The 15,033-nt window shown below is 39.2% G+C and overlaps 1 protein-coding gene, 1 long non-coding RNA gene and 1 other non-coding gene across 3 annotated transcripts in view; 2 read left to right on the forward strand and 1 right to left on the reverse strand.

The window, feature by feature from the left end:
* The first annotated feature begins 1,108 nt into the window (after positions 1-1,108).
* Positions 1,109-1,180, forward strand: TRNAC-GCA (transfer RNA cysteine (anticodon GCA)). Its single transcript has one exon. It is a non-coding gene; the product is annotated as a tRNA-Cys (tRNA).
* Positions 1,181-5,282: 4,102 nt separating this feature from the next.
* CCDC54 (coiled-coil domain containing 54) lies at positions 5,283-6,269 on the forward strand. The gene has a single exon (XM_061134213.1). It carries the CDS (start codon positions 5,283-5,285, stop codon positions 6,267-6,269), a length of 987 nt encoding a protein of 328 aa, XP_060990196.1.
* Positions 6,270-9,768: 3,499 nt separating this feature from the next.
* Positions 9,769-15,033, reverse strand: part of LOC133049918 (uncharacterized) — a 61,493-nt gene continuing 56,228 nt past the window's right edge. The window contains exons 2-3 of the long non-coding RNA XR_009691493.1: positions 13,966-14,056; positions 9,769-11,932 (exon numbers count right to left, since the gene is read on the reverse strand). This is a non-coding gene — a long non-coding RNA (uncharacterized LOC133049918). The remainder of the gene's footprint in view (positions 11,933-13,965; positions 14,057-15,033) is intronic.

Here is a 15,033-nt window from a genome sequence, read left to right on the forward strand (position 1 = left end):
GGGCCTTCCCTGGTGGCTCAGATGGTAAAGAATCCACCTGCAATGCAGATGACTGGGGTTTGAGCCCTGGGTGGGGAAGATTCTCTGGAGGAGGGAATGGCTACCATTCCAGTGTTCTTGCATGGAGAATTCCATGGACAGAGCAGTCTGGTGGGTCATAGTCCATGGGATGGATCCCAAAGAGCCAGACATGACTGAATGACTAAGACTTTCCCCTTTTTTTCCTCTCCCAACTCAAAAAACCATGTTCAAAAAGATGTAAATCAGGGTAACTTTATATAGATAATCATGACTCTACCATAATTAATTTATAGTTAACTTACTCAAAAAACACCAGCATTTTAAACATGAATAATATTATCTATTATCAGAGCCATCTCTCCAGTGGTTGTTACCTGCCCGGCTGCCTGATACCATGGCTGGTTGTGCAAGCTATACTGGCTGTACTAGGAGACAGAATGCCAGTTTGTTAGACCTTGTTTGATGCATTCTGGTGTCTTTCTAATCCAAATGCTTTATCTGTCTTTGTAGATTTTGAACAGTGAGCAGCACATTCTTTACATCTCGGTCAGAGGATGGTAGAGTGGCCTCTTTATTGAAAGAGAGGAATGAAAGGCAGAGTAAGGGATGAGGAGAGCAGAGCTAGTTTAAAACTCTTCCCCATTTCCTCTCTCATTCAAAAGGAGAGTAATAAGATGGTTAGAGAAGAGCAGAAAGAGTTTACAAGTACTGAACACTTTAATCCTCAAAATCACTCTACAAAATAGGTGTTATTGTCCCATTTTACACTCTTGTGAGAAGTTAGTAACTTGACCAAGCACACAAGTCAATGGCTAGGAAAGCCTTGCACCCTGACCTTTCTGGCTCCAAATATCATGCTTTAAAAGCCATCAACCAGGAGGACATTTTTCCTTGATAAGAGTCAGCAACTAGGCTCCAGTATGCAGGTTATTTTGGTTCCTTCAATATTATGAAGTCCTAAATGGCTTCATATTTCTAGCAAGATCCCAAAGGGAGGAGGCCGGCTCAATTCCTGTTATTCATGCACGTGTTGACTACTCTCACAACTTCACTCTAATCAACAGGCTTGCATTCTCCCACTAGGGCTTCCCTGGTGGCTCAGATGGTAAAGCATCTGCCTGCAATGCAGGAGACCCGGGTTCAATCCCTGGGTTGGGAAGATCCCTTGGAGAAGGGAATGGCTACCCACTCCAGTATTCTTGCCTGGAGAATTCCATGGATAGAGGAGCCTGGCAGGCTACTCTGTCCATGGGGGCAGCTCTTCACTATCCAACAAGCCCGAAATAGGCTGAAGCTACTTTCATTAACATTAATAGGTAAGTAAGTAAAGAACCAGATAGGTTTATGTTGGCATGAAAACTACTAGATTCCTTTTTGTTTTACAAAAATAATCAGTATAGGGACTTTCCTGGTGATCCAGTGGTGAAGAACCCACCTGCCAATGTAAGGGACACAGGTTCGATCCTGAGTCTGGGAAGATTCCACATGCCATGGAGCAACTAAGCCCGTGCCCCCCAACTACTGCGCCTGAGCTCCTAGAGCTTGTGTGCTACAACTAGAGATGCCAACTCAGTGAGAAGCCTGAGCACTGCAGTGAAGAGCAGCCCCCCAGCTGCAACTCCAGAAAGCCGCGTGCAGCTCTGAGGACCCAGAGGAGCCAAAAGCAAATAACTAAAGAAAATTGTTTGAAAAATCAGTATACATTAGTATTTTTAGTTGAAAACTTTAAAATCTATGGTTTATATTACACTTGCTGTATTTTCACTACATTAAGGCAAGAATAGGCTCTAAATAGGTTTACTTGCTTGAATTAGAGATAGTTCAACTTCTAAAGTCTTTACAAAGTTCTTCAAATAGCTTTGATGAATAAGCAAACAATTAGTTTTTTCATAGTTCTAAAAATTTAATGAAAATGAGTTTTTATAAATATATAGTGTATTTTTTCTAAAAAGCAAAATGTCTTTTTCTGAGTTGACAAATTCATATTTTTATTATATTTGTGTGTGTGGTGGTAGAGAAACACATGGCCCATGGAGCCAGAATGTAAGGATTTGAAATTTCACTCTACCCATTTTTTAGCAGAAAGTTATTTGACTTCTCTGAATTTCAGCTAATTAAGCTAACATTTAGAACAATGTCTGGTATGTATCCAATAAGTCTTAGCTGTTATTAACCTGGAGGGAGTAATTGCTCCACACAGTCCCTCTAATTTAATTGGGAATTTCTGTAAAGCAAGAATACCTAATCTACAAATTGCCTCCAAATGTAATGAAATTTTAATACTAACTTAACAATTAATGAGGATGATATAATAGTACACTCTAGGTATATTTAATTAAACATTTATTGTTTAAATCTTGCAGCTTTTGATATTCTGAGCAGTGTTTTTTCATTCTAGCTCTCGAATATTTATTTTTATTGGCCTTTGAAACGTCATAGTACTAACTATTTGTAGTGCTTGATGGATAAGATGGTCTTGGCCAAAGTAAATGGGACAGCTTTGAAGGCTTCCTTTTCTGTCTCCTAATATCTTTCTGTGATAGTCTGCCTCTTGGATAACATTTCTTCTCAGCAAGAGTTTGGTAAGGTTTCTAGAAGTTTGGAAAGGTTACTAAACTGGGATTCAAAGATAGGACAGTAAAGTAAAATCCCAGGTATCACTGATGAGCCAAAATTCTAAAACTGCTTTTGCCTAAATTCAGAGTTTATACCAAAACCTAGGCTGAAGCTGTCCCTGCATTTAAACATAAAAAGGAGAAAGAATGATTTAGTAGAGGGTTGGAACTGGCACTGATCCAAGGAGGAATATCTTCTTTAATAATCTGGGACTATATCTTGACATACATAGTTATCATGTCATTCTAATTTTCCAAATGGCATTGCAAAACCAATGGTGGGTAAAACTGATACCTTAGCACAAGCCAAGGCAAAAGTACTAAACTACCAATAGTGATTGTATTTTTCACTTCCATTCAATCAGAGAAAAAGAAAAAGAAGGCATACAAGAAAAAGTTGGTTTAGCTCTAGAACATCCTTGATGAAGCAGTAAAATTTTACATTTTATTAAATCTCAACCTTCAGTATGTCTTTTTAATATTAAGTGTGATATAATGTGAAGTACCCATAAAGCACTTCTGCTGCTTATAGAAATATAATTGTCTTCAGGAAAAGTATTTATTTGAGTTACAAATAAGCTGCTTTTTTCATGGAATATTATTTTGAAAGAAAAACTGGCAGCCAACTATGGTATTCATACTTGGGTATTTGGCAAGCATTTTTGGAAAAAAAAAAAAATGGATGTAGAGAGCCTGTCACTTCAAGAAAAACAACTAACAAGCTTAATAAATTTCAAGTTTAGCAAGCTAAAATAAAATTTTGGAAAATTTTATCTGCTACCACAAGCTTGGCCTCTTGCCAATACTCAAAGACTTTTCTGGTGAGACTGGTGGGATATTAATGAACATGATATTTGGATATTATATAATAAAATGAGCTACCATTTGAAAGATGTGCATTATTCAGTGAATCATTACTTTCCAAATGACCAATGCATGATATTACACATCTATTAAAAATGAAAGATAGACCAGTGAATTTTAATGTAACAGTATTAGTCTGGTCTAAGATAACACATTGTATTTAACTTCTAATCAATTATCATTTATCAAATTTTACTGGTGTAGAAAGAATAAAAGCTTTAATTAACTGAAAAGGTCATTAGAATATCCTCTCCATTTATGTATTTATGTGAGGCCATATTTTCTTCATCTACTTCAACCAAAACAACATATGACAACAGATAAAATGCAGAAGCAGACATGATAATCCAAGTTCAGTTCAGTTCGGTTCAGTTCAGTTGCTCAGTCGTGTCCGATTCTTTGCAACCCCATGGACTGCAGCACGCCATGCATCCCTGTCCATCACCAACTCCCAGAGTTTACTCAAACTCATGTCCATCGAGTTGGTGATGCCATCCAACCATCTCATCCTCTGTCGTCCCCTTCTCCTCCTGCCTTCAATCTTTCCCTGCATCAGGGTCTTTTCAAATGAGTCAACTCTTCCCATCAGGTGGCCAAAGTATTGGAGTTTCAGTTTCAACATCAGTCCTTCCAATGAACACCCAGGACTGATCTCCTTCACAATGGACTGGTTGGATCTCCTTGAAGTCCGAGGGACTCTCAAGAGTCTTCTCCAACACCACAGTTCAAAAGCATCAATTCTTTGGCAGTTAGCTTTCTTTATAGTCCAACTCTCACATCCATACATGACTACCAGAAAAACCATAGCTTTGACTAGACGGACCTTTGTTGGCAATGTAATGTCTCTGCTTTTTGATATGCTGTCTAGGTTGGTCAATAACTTTTCTTCCAAGGAGCAAGGGTCTTTTAATTTCATGGCTGCAATCACCATCTGCAGTGATTTTGGAGCCTCCCAAAATAAAGCTGTCACTGTTTCCATTGTTTCCCCATCTATTTGCCATGAAGTGATGGGACCAGATGCCATGATCTTAGTTTTCTGAATGTTGAGTTTTAAGCCAGCTTTTTCACTCTCCTCTTTCACTTTCATCAAGAGGCTCTTTAATTCTTTGCTTTCTGCCATAAGGGTGGTGTCATCTGCATGTGAGGTTATTGATATTTCTCCTGGCGTGTCTTCTATTAATTTATGCATTTAAAACATTTGCAAATATATAAACAATGCCACGGTTTTCATGATTTTTTCTTTTGGAAGATATAATTATTTTTTTCATAAAAATATGTCATATATGTTAACATGTCTTGGGTTTACTTTTTTTAATGAATTAATATCAAGATTTACTTAGTTTTCATCTCTAATAGGGAATATCAAGTGATCAGTTCAGTTCAGTGTGATAATAATTCATAAACAAAAGTTCTGTGGTGCTCAATTTTTACAAGTGAAAAAGAGTCCTGTGACCAAAACTTTTGAGTGTTATAGCCCTAAGGTTAAAGAAATTCTAGACCAGCAGCCATTGTGACATCAGCTTCGGGTCAGCCTATGGAGGATTCCACACAATTGCTCAGTATTTCACAGAGCTCTCCAGCTGAACCGCCCTATAAGAAGCTATCCATCAAAGAGGGCCTGCTATTGCCCTTAATGTTCTCCATAGGACATTCAACAATGTCACCGGGAAAGATACCCAACAAAAAGTAAGAGAAAAGCCATTTCATTCTTCGATTTCTTTGCTTCTTTCTTTGATTTTGGTCAGGTTTCCCAACACTTTGTCTCTTGTTTCATTATGAAAGATGTACAAACTTCAAGCCAAAAGGGTAAAAGCTGCTGCTGGGCAGATGTGGAATTCAAATTTCTCCAAGATCAGACAATCTCTTAAAAATGCTTACCACAAATGTAATAATCAGTACCCGAGTTCAACCAGATGTCCAACTATGACTTCCCATGACTGTGCTCAAGAGGACCTTAATGCTGGTGAAGAAATGAATCTTCTAGTAATGCTCCAAGATATTAAAACCGCCCAGCTTGAACTCCTCAGCCAGATGACTAGCATGATCTGTGCGTTATCAAAAATCCAGGAAAGGACTGACTTCTATCAGAAGCAGATGGAAGTACTGGAAACCAAAATGAATGTTAATGAAAATAAACAGGGTACAACAGCTGAAGATATCTTCTCTGTGAAGGAAGACATTGATGCTTTAAAGAAGAAGGTGACAGAACTGGGAAACCAGAATTCTTGCTCCAATGTACATTGTTTAGAGGTTCTGGATGGAGAAAAGGGTAAAGAGGTCATAGAACTTCTTCACAAAGTCACACAACCAGAAACCTTGAAGAACACACTGACCTCTATAGATTCTGAAGTCTCTTCAGCAGAACCAGAGAAAGAGCTCAATTATCCTAAGTCCACTGATCATCTTGAGGAAAAAGCAATATCTCCCCAGATTAAGGATCTGAAGAAAAGTAACTATCAAAATGCATTAAGAAGCTTTCAAAAAGCAAAGTCAAATATTTATATTTACCCAGACTTTAATACATGGATCAAGCTAACTTTTGTCCATGGAGGAAAGTGGAGATTTTTCCTCAGCGCAACCAAGTTAGAGGAATTCATCCAGTGGCTTCTTTCCAGGCCAACCCTCCCTCCTGAGGAACCACAAGTCATAACCCAGAAGTATTGTCTTTTCACTGGGCCTATCACAAGCTTGACCACCATCTGTGTCTCTGTTTTCAACTACATTTATTGTCTTTTTGGTTCCTCAAAAGAGGAAGTAACTCGACTATAGAGTAATTCTCTGCTTTGCTTGGTACAAAATAAATGTAAGCTGGCCATGCCAAGCATTCACATGTCTTTGTGGTTACTGAGAACTCCTTGGTAGTTAAGTTAGCTCACTGTGGGTTGGCTGCCTGCAAAGTTTCATTATGTCTACAGTAAGCTGAGGCATATCATCCCATTAGACCATTGTGATGCATTTTCTATCAAGCTTCGTATTTTCCCAAAAGCAATTCATGATGACTCGTCCAGTGCCCATTTCATAGATAACTGGAAACAAAGAATAAAGGGGTCCAAAGCATGAGAAACACTTTTAGCAGCCCCCACTATCGTCTTAGTGGGCTCTGCAGATAAGATCTGTGACACAGAGACAGACTCTACTAAGAAAATGTTAAATAGCATAGAGCGCAAAAGATAACACGGACAAAGTTAGAACTGTAAAAATGTAAGGCGCTGAAAGGACAAGGTATTGCCAAGAAAATATTTATTCCAAAATTGGGATTTTTCTCTCAGCTTCATCTCTATCAAACAATTGGAAAAGGGGGGGAAAGCTGAATATGCTATTGGATTGTTTGGGGTTTTTTTCACATTTTCATGAAATGAGACAAATGACATATCTTACAGGTTTGATATAGAGGAAAAGGCAAAATCCAAGGATGGATTTGTGAACTAAGTTAAATCTTGACACTATACCACCATAGAATCTTATATGACAAAGTCTTTTTTTTTTTTTTCTCTTCAGATGAACCATATAAATACTACACATCCAGGGTGGACTTCATTCCTGGACATAATAGGTGGTTGCCATTGTAATGTAATTTTTCTAAATATCATGCTAATTGCAAAAAAAAAAAAAGTTCCCTTCACCACTAGTTAGTGAATGAAATCTACCAATAGAGAATCACAAGCTGTTAAACTATAAATATTCTTGGCAAATGTACTATTTTAAACTACTCTCCATTAATCATTTGAAAGAGGGCTTTCAGTTCAGTCGCTCAGTCGTGTCTGACTCTTTGCGACCCCATGAATCGCAGCACGCCAGGCCTCCTTGTCCAACACCAACTCCCAGAGTCTACCCAAACCCATCTCCACCAAGTCGGTGATGCCATCCAGCCATCTCATCCTCTGTCGTCCCCTTCTCCTCCTGCCCCCAATCCTTCCTAGCGGCAGTTAGCAAAGAACAACCATTTCAAATGAGGAAAAAGCAGCTAAGGTGAGCATAGAGGAAACTAAGGGAGAAGTAGGCTAAGAAGACGCAACATTGTCTGGAGCCAGTCTGGTAATAATTATACACTACAACTTTTTCATTTACAAATGCATTTTATTTGACCTTTCTTTACAAATGTACAGATAAGATGTAAACAAACAAACAAAAAAAAACTGAAAATATGTCAGTATGTGATAGGGGCAGCATGGATCATCCTATCATCAGTTCAATTCAGTCACTCAGTCGTGTCCGACTTTTTGCAACCCCATGGACTGCAGCATGCCAAGTCTCCCTGTCCATCACCAACTCCCAGAGTTTACTCAAACTCATGTTCATCAAGTCAGTGATGCCATCCAACCATCTCATCCTCTGTTGTCCCCTTCTCCTCCTGCCCCCAATTCCTCCCAGCATCAGGGTTTTTTCCAGTTAGTCAGTTCTTCGCACCAGGTGGCCAAAGTTCTGGAGTTTCAGCTTCAACATCAGTCCTTCCAATGAACACCCAGGACTGATCTCCTTTAGGATGGACTGGTTGGATCTCCTTGCAGTCCAGGGGACTCTCAAGAGTCTTTTCCAACACCACAGTTAAAAAGCATCAATTCTTTGGTGCTCAGCTTTCTTTATAGTTCAACTCTCACATTCCATACATAACTACTGGAAAAACCATAGCTTTGACTAGACAGAGTTTTGTTGGCAAAGTAATGTCTCTGCTTTTTAATATACTGTCTAGGTTGGTCATAACTTTTTCCAAGGAGCAAGTGGTCTTTTAATTTCATGGCTGCAGTCTTTTAATTTCATCCTATCATATACCTACTTAAAACAAGGATATCTATTAAATAGGTAACAGTGCTAATAAAGGGCTAACAGTGCTAACAAAGTAAAATACCATTCCGGTAAAGACAGCAGAAAACTCACTCTCGCTACTGACTACCAGAGATATCCTTAAAGAACAGATGCGCTCTAGCCGAGCACACTGCATGTGCCCCTCACATCAGAGCAACTAGGGAAGGTCTGCCATGACTCAGGCAGATGACCTCACAAGCAGCTTCTGGGAGAGTAAGAAGTGACTCAGCTGGTATTTCCTGGGTCATCTGAGCCTCTATATTAACGCACACTTTCACTTTTTCTCCCCTAGGTGCCCCCTTCCCACTTGTCTAACATTTCTAGACAGGAAAAGGGTTTAGGTTAAAAGCCTGGAATTAGAAAACCTCAGTTCTAAACCATCTTAAATTCTATACTCACGAGCTTTATGGTTTCTCATCTTTTTTTGGTCATCTATAAAAAGGGAATCATTATATTTGTCCAGTAAATATTTCTTCAGTGTTTGCTAATAGCAAGGAACAGTGGAGCATAAAAGAAAAAGAAAAAGTAGAAGACATTCCCTGTGTAGACACATAATGTCAAATGGGACAAGCAAAAGACATACAGCTCTAAGGTATGACAGATGGGCAGCAAAGAGCAATATAAAAACTGTTCCTGCTATCAGAGGAGAAAGAAGGTTGAGGGGCCTTGTAGTCAGGAGGCAAAGTGGAGGGTGGTGAGGGGCGGTAGTAAGGAGGAGGTGGTGAGGGGTGTACCAGGCAGAAGGAAAAACAAGCGCACAGGAGTGGGTAGGGAACATGGGAAGTAGAAGCCACAAGGCACTTGATTAATGTAAAGTGCTGACAGGCTATCATTCAACTCTTCTATGGATCTCATTTTTCTCTTCAGGGATCCCCACTATGTTCATTTTAACCTGTTTTGTGCCTACATAAGGATGTTAGAGAAGAAGAAAGTAAGAAGGACACTACTTGATTTTCTCAGGATCTCAAAATTTCCCTAACGATGACTGTCCTGTTCATTCACAAAAGTTCCCCGTGAGGAAAGAGGATTTTGACTCTTGAGGAATTTTGACTCTTGAGAAAGAGGATTTTCCTCTTGAGTCAAAGAGGAATTGACTCTCAAGTCAATTATTTATTATCATCACCCAGACGTGCTCTCACCTGACTCGTTAAAATTATAACTCAATTTGAAACTACATGTAAAAAAATTATTGCTTTCAAATGAGCCTGCCTCTCAGCCTACTCACCTCCATCTCACCCGGCTCAGAGGAAGTGATGCCTCTCCCCTCCACCTTCCTCCTCCAGTGCCTCGTAGGGACTTAATCAGTTATTACTGTTCTTTCCTCCAGGTTAATCACCAACTCCCGGTCCTTCGTGCTCAGCTTATACCAGTATCTGTCTGCCTTGTTCCTGTTCTGTGTTCCCCTCCTCTTTTGCTGACCTCCCATCGTACTCTTAGAGAGCCCCCCTGCCTGTCCCCACCTTCCCCTCTCCCACTCTTTCCACAGCTCTTAGAATCAGGTCTTCCAAGCTCTCTCTTCTGGTCCTCTTCCCATCACTCTGGCAGATCCTCCTCAGTTTCTTAGATGATTCCTCTGCCACTAGTAATTCCCTTAAAATACTGATGCTTCACTTTAATCATTCCCAAGTCAAAGCAGTCCTAACCCAGCCTCTCCTGGGACATCTTCAGCTTTAGTTCCAAGTACTACTTATCTTCTCCACCTGGATGAGTCTCAAACGCTCTACTTCCTAAAATTCACCTTAGTAGCTCTTCTTTCCTATGATTCAAATCTATTTCTCTTCTAGTATCCTTTTTATTAACGGCATCCCAGTGCAAACTATTGACATCACCAAACTGGAAATTACTCTCATCTTCTCCCTTACTTGCTATATTAATCACCAAATATTTCATTGCTTATCTTCCAACAATTCATGGAATCTATCCTCTGTCTCTGTCCCCACTTCTCTTTTGGTTCAAGCCATCAGTTCAGTCAGTTCAGTTCAGTCACTCAGTCGTGTCTGACACTTTGCATGCACTCCATGGACTGCAGCATGCCAGGCCTCCCTGTCCATCACCAACTCCCAACATCACCATTTACTCAAACTCATGTCCATCGAGTCGGTGATGCCATCCAACCATCTCATCCTCTGTCACCCCCTTCTCCTCCTGCCTTCAATCTTTCCCAGCATCAAGGTCTTTTCAAATGAGTCAGTTCTTCACATCAGATAGCCAAAGTACTGGAGTTTCAGCTTCAACATCAGTCCTTCTAATGAATATGCAGGACTGGTTTCCTTTAGGATGGGCTGGCTGGATCTCCTTGCCATCCAAGGGAAACTTTCAAAGAGGTCTTCTCCAATACCACAGTTCAAAAACATCTATTCTTTGGCACTCAGCTTTCTTTATAGTCCAACTCTTACATCCATACATGACACTGGAAATACCATAGCTTTGACTAGATGGACCTTTGTTGGCAAAGTAATGTCTCTGCTTTTTAATATACTGTCTAGGGTGGTCTTAATTTTTCTTCCAAGGAGCAAGGGTCTTTTAATTTCATGGCTGCAATCACCATCTGCAGTGATTTTGGAGCCCCCCAACATAAAGTCTGTCACCGTTTCCACTGTTTCCCCATCTATTTGCCATGATGTGATGGGACCAGATGCCACGATCTTAGTTTTCTGAATGTTGAGTTTTAACCCAGCTTTTTCACTCTCCTCTTTCACTTTCATCAAGAGGCTCTTTAGCTCTTCTTTGCTTTCTGCCAAATGGTGACAAGGGTGGTGTCATCTGCATATCTGAGGTTACTGATATTTCTCCTGGCAATCTTTATTCCACCTTGTGCTTCATCCAGTCCAGCATTTCTCATGATGTACTCTGCATATAAGTTAAATAAGCAGGGTGACAATATACAGCCTTGATGTACTCCTTTCCGGATTTGGAATCAGTCTATTGTTCCGTGTTCAATTCTAACTGTTGCTTCCTGATCTGTATACAGATTTCTCAAGAGGCAGGTCACGTGGTCTGGTATTCCCATCTCTTTCAGAATTTTCCACAGTTTATTGTGATCTGCACAGTCAAAGGCTTTGGCATAGTCAATAAAGCAGAAATAGATGTTTTTCTGGAACTCTCTTTGCTTTTTCGATGATCCAACAGATGTTGGCAATTTGATCTCTGGTTCCTCTGCCTTTTCTAAAACCAGCTTGAACATCTGGAAGTTCACAGTTCATGTCCTGCTGAAGCCTGGCTTGGAGAATTTTGAGCATTACTTTATTAGCGTGTTAGGTGAGTGCAACTGTGTGGTAGTTTGAGCATTCTCTGGCATTGCCTTTCTTTGGGATTGGAATGAAAACTGAGCTTTTCCAGTCCTGTGGCCACTGCTGAGTTTTCCGAATTTGCTGGCATATTGCATGCAGCACTTTCACAGCATCATCTTTAAGGATTTGAAACAGCTCAACTGGAATTCCATCACCTCTACTAGCTTTGTTGGTAGTGATGCTTCCTAAGGCCCACTTGACTTCGCATTCCAGGATGTCAGTTTTAGATGAGTGATGATACCATTGGGATTATCTGGGTCATGAACCCATAATATCTCTCTATGAATGAAAGGTTTTCCTTCTTGGTATCCTGGGCTTTACAATGTCCATAATCCGATCCTAAAAGGGTAATTTTTTAAATGAAAGAAAGATAATTTTTTAACTTATTGAGGCAACATTGGTTTATGAAATTACATAAGTTTCATGGGTACCACGTCATACATCTAGTTCTCTATACCCTACAGTGTGCTCACCACCAAAAATTCAGTTTCCATCCACCAGCAGATGATCCCCTGTACCCATTTTGCCCTCACGCCTGCCCATTCCCCTCTGGTAACCACTACTCTCTTCTCTCTGTGTGTGTTTGGTTCGGTTTGGCTTCATTTATTTTGTTTGTTTGTGATTCCACAGGCTGGAAAAAGGTAGCTAGAAAGTTTTACTTTTTTCCTCCCAGTTTTACTGACATACAGTATCACTTAAGGTACATGGCATAATGATTTGACTCACATACACCATGAAATGAATACAATAAATTTAGTGAACATCGATCATCTCATACAAATTCAAAATTAATGAAAAATGAAAACATTTTCATTGTGATGAGAATCCTTTGGACTTACTAACTTAACAACTTTCATATATAACACACAGTAGTGTTAATTATGTTAATCACATTATACACCATATCCCTAGTACTTATCTTATCTAAGCTGAAAATTTGTACCTTTTGACCACCTTTATCCAATTCGCCTCCTCCCACCCCCTGCCTCTGGTAACCACAAATCTTTCTCTGTAAGTTTATTTGTTCATTTCTTTTTTGAAGTATAATTGACCTACAATACTATGTTAGTTCCCAGTGTAAAACATAGTGATTCAATATTTCTATACATCACAAAAGGATCACCATGATAAGTCAAATTGCCACCTGTTCACTATAAAAAGATATTACATTATTATTGACTATGTATTGACTGTACTTCCTATTCTGTATGTATGTATCCCTTTCATGACTTGTAACTGAAGTTTGTGCTTCTTAATCTCCCTCACCCATTTCACTCGTCTCCATGCCCCTCTCCTCTGGCCAACTCCTGTTCGTGTTCCCTGTATCTATGAATCTGTTTCTGCTTAGTTCTGTTTGTCAGTTTGTTGTGTTTTTTAGATTTCACATATAAGTGAATTTCTATGATTTATTTGACTGAACATAATGAACCCTTTAGGTCCATCCATGTTGATGCAAATGGCAAGATTTTTCTTTTTATGGCTGAGTAGTATTCCATTATGTATATAAACTTCTTTATCCGTTCACTCACTGGTAGGCACTTTGGTCATTTCCACATATTGGCTATTGTAAATAATGCTGCAATGAAGTAAGGGGTGCATATTATCTTTTCAAATTAATGTTTTCATATTCTTTGGGTACATACTCAGAAGTGGGATAGATGGATCATATGGTAGTCCTACTCTTGATTTTTTTGAGGAATCTCCATACTGTTTTCCATAGTAGCTGTACCAATTTACATTCCTATCAACAGTTTATAAGGGTTCCATTTTCTCCACATCCTTGCTAACATTTGTTACTTATTGTCTTTTGGATAATAGGCATGAAGCCATATCTCATTGCAGTTTTGTTTTGCATTTCCCTAATAACTGGTCTTGCTGAACATCATTTCATAGAACTGTTGGCCATCTGTGTCTTCTTTAGAAAAATGTGTATTCGAGTTCTATATCCCTTTTTGAAACAGGTTGTATTTTTTGTTATTGAGTTGTATGAGTTCTTCATACATATTTTGGATATTAACTCCTTACTACACATATGATTTACAAACATCTTCTCAATTTATCAGGCTGTCTTTTCATTTTATGGATAGTTTCCTTTGCTGTACAAAAGCTTTCTAGTTTGATGTAGTCCCATGTGTTTATAATTTCTTTTCCCTTGCCTGAGGACATACAGAAATATATTGCCAAGCCTGTCAAAGAGAGGGTGGGCTTTTTTTAAAACAGTTCTAAAATCTTTTTTATTATTTCTCATAGCGAGGAGAATAAAATCCAAATTTCTTAGCAGAGCCTATGCAACCATTTCTATCCTGAATTTTTACATTTGGAAAGTAGTGTTTTATGGTGGTAAGGCACAGTGGCTTTGGTGTCAGACTCACCTGGTTCAAGAGCTGGCTCTGTCAGTCACTAGTCATGTGACTTTGGAATTAAGCCAAAGCTTAAATTCCCAAAGGCTTAGTGTCCTTATTCCTAAAATAAAAATAATAATCATAAGTTATTGCCAGGCATTATGATGATGATTATTATATGAAGCTCTTAGCAATCTAATTGACATACAGTAAGTGTGAAATAAATGGTATGGTATTTATTAACAAGTTACTTCTTCATCCACATCCTTCCATGATAAATTTACCTGCAAACCACCATCCAAGCACATGAATGTCTTGCGTGTATGTGTGCTCAGACACTTCAGTCGTGTCTGACTCTGTGAGACTCTATGGACTGCAACCCGCAAGGCCCCTCTGTCCATGGGATTCTCCAGGCAAGAATACTAGAGTGGGTTGCCATTCCCACCTCCAGGGGAATCTCGCCAACCCAGCGATCCAACCCTTGCCTCTTATGTCTTCTGCATTGGCAGGCCGGTTCTTTACCACTAACGCCACTTGGGAATGTCTTGCAGATTTTTTCAAATCTTGTATCTTTGTTCTTGCTGCCCCATGGCCTTGGATGCCTTTCTCTTATCTAGCTGATAAGCAATAATTCATCATTTGAGTCTCAAATATTTTTTTTCCCCTAAGACACCTCTATCTCAGTCTGTCTGTGGCAGAAGCTGGAGAGTCTCACAAAACCCCTGTCAGTGGTGACCCTGATTTTATATACATAAAATATATATTGTCATTTTGTGTTAACATGTGTCTCCTTCATAACATTTTGAACTTTTTGTGTTAGAGATAGAAACTTACTTGTTTATCTTGAACACCATAACCCATTTTACCAATAGATTCTCAGTAAATATTTTTGAATTTTAAAAAATACAGAAAAGAAAGCATCATCCTCCTCCACAAAAAAGTGGGTATAACTTAATAAATGAATGGTTATAACATATATGCCAACATGAAAACCCCTGCACATTCACCAGATGTCTCAAACCATTCTTGGGGCTATCAAATTGAGTACAAATACTGGATAGGCAGCACTGGACAATGAAAAGAGCAGGAACATTAAAG

This window comes from Dama dama, chromosome 31, assembly GCF_033118175.1.
Source record: "Dama dama isolate Ldn47 chromosome 31, ASM3311817v1, whole genome shotgun sequence".
NCBI classification, from domain to species: domain Eukaryota; kingdom Metazoa; phylum Chordata; class Mammalia; order Artiodactyla; family Cervidae; genus Dama; species Dama dama.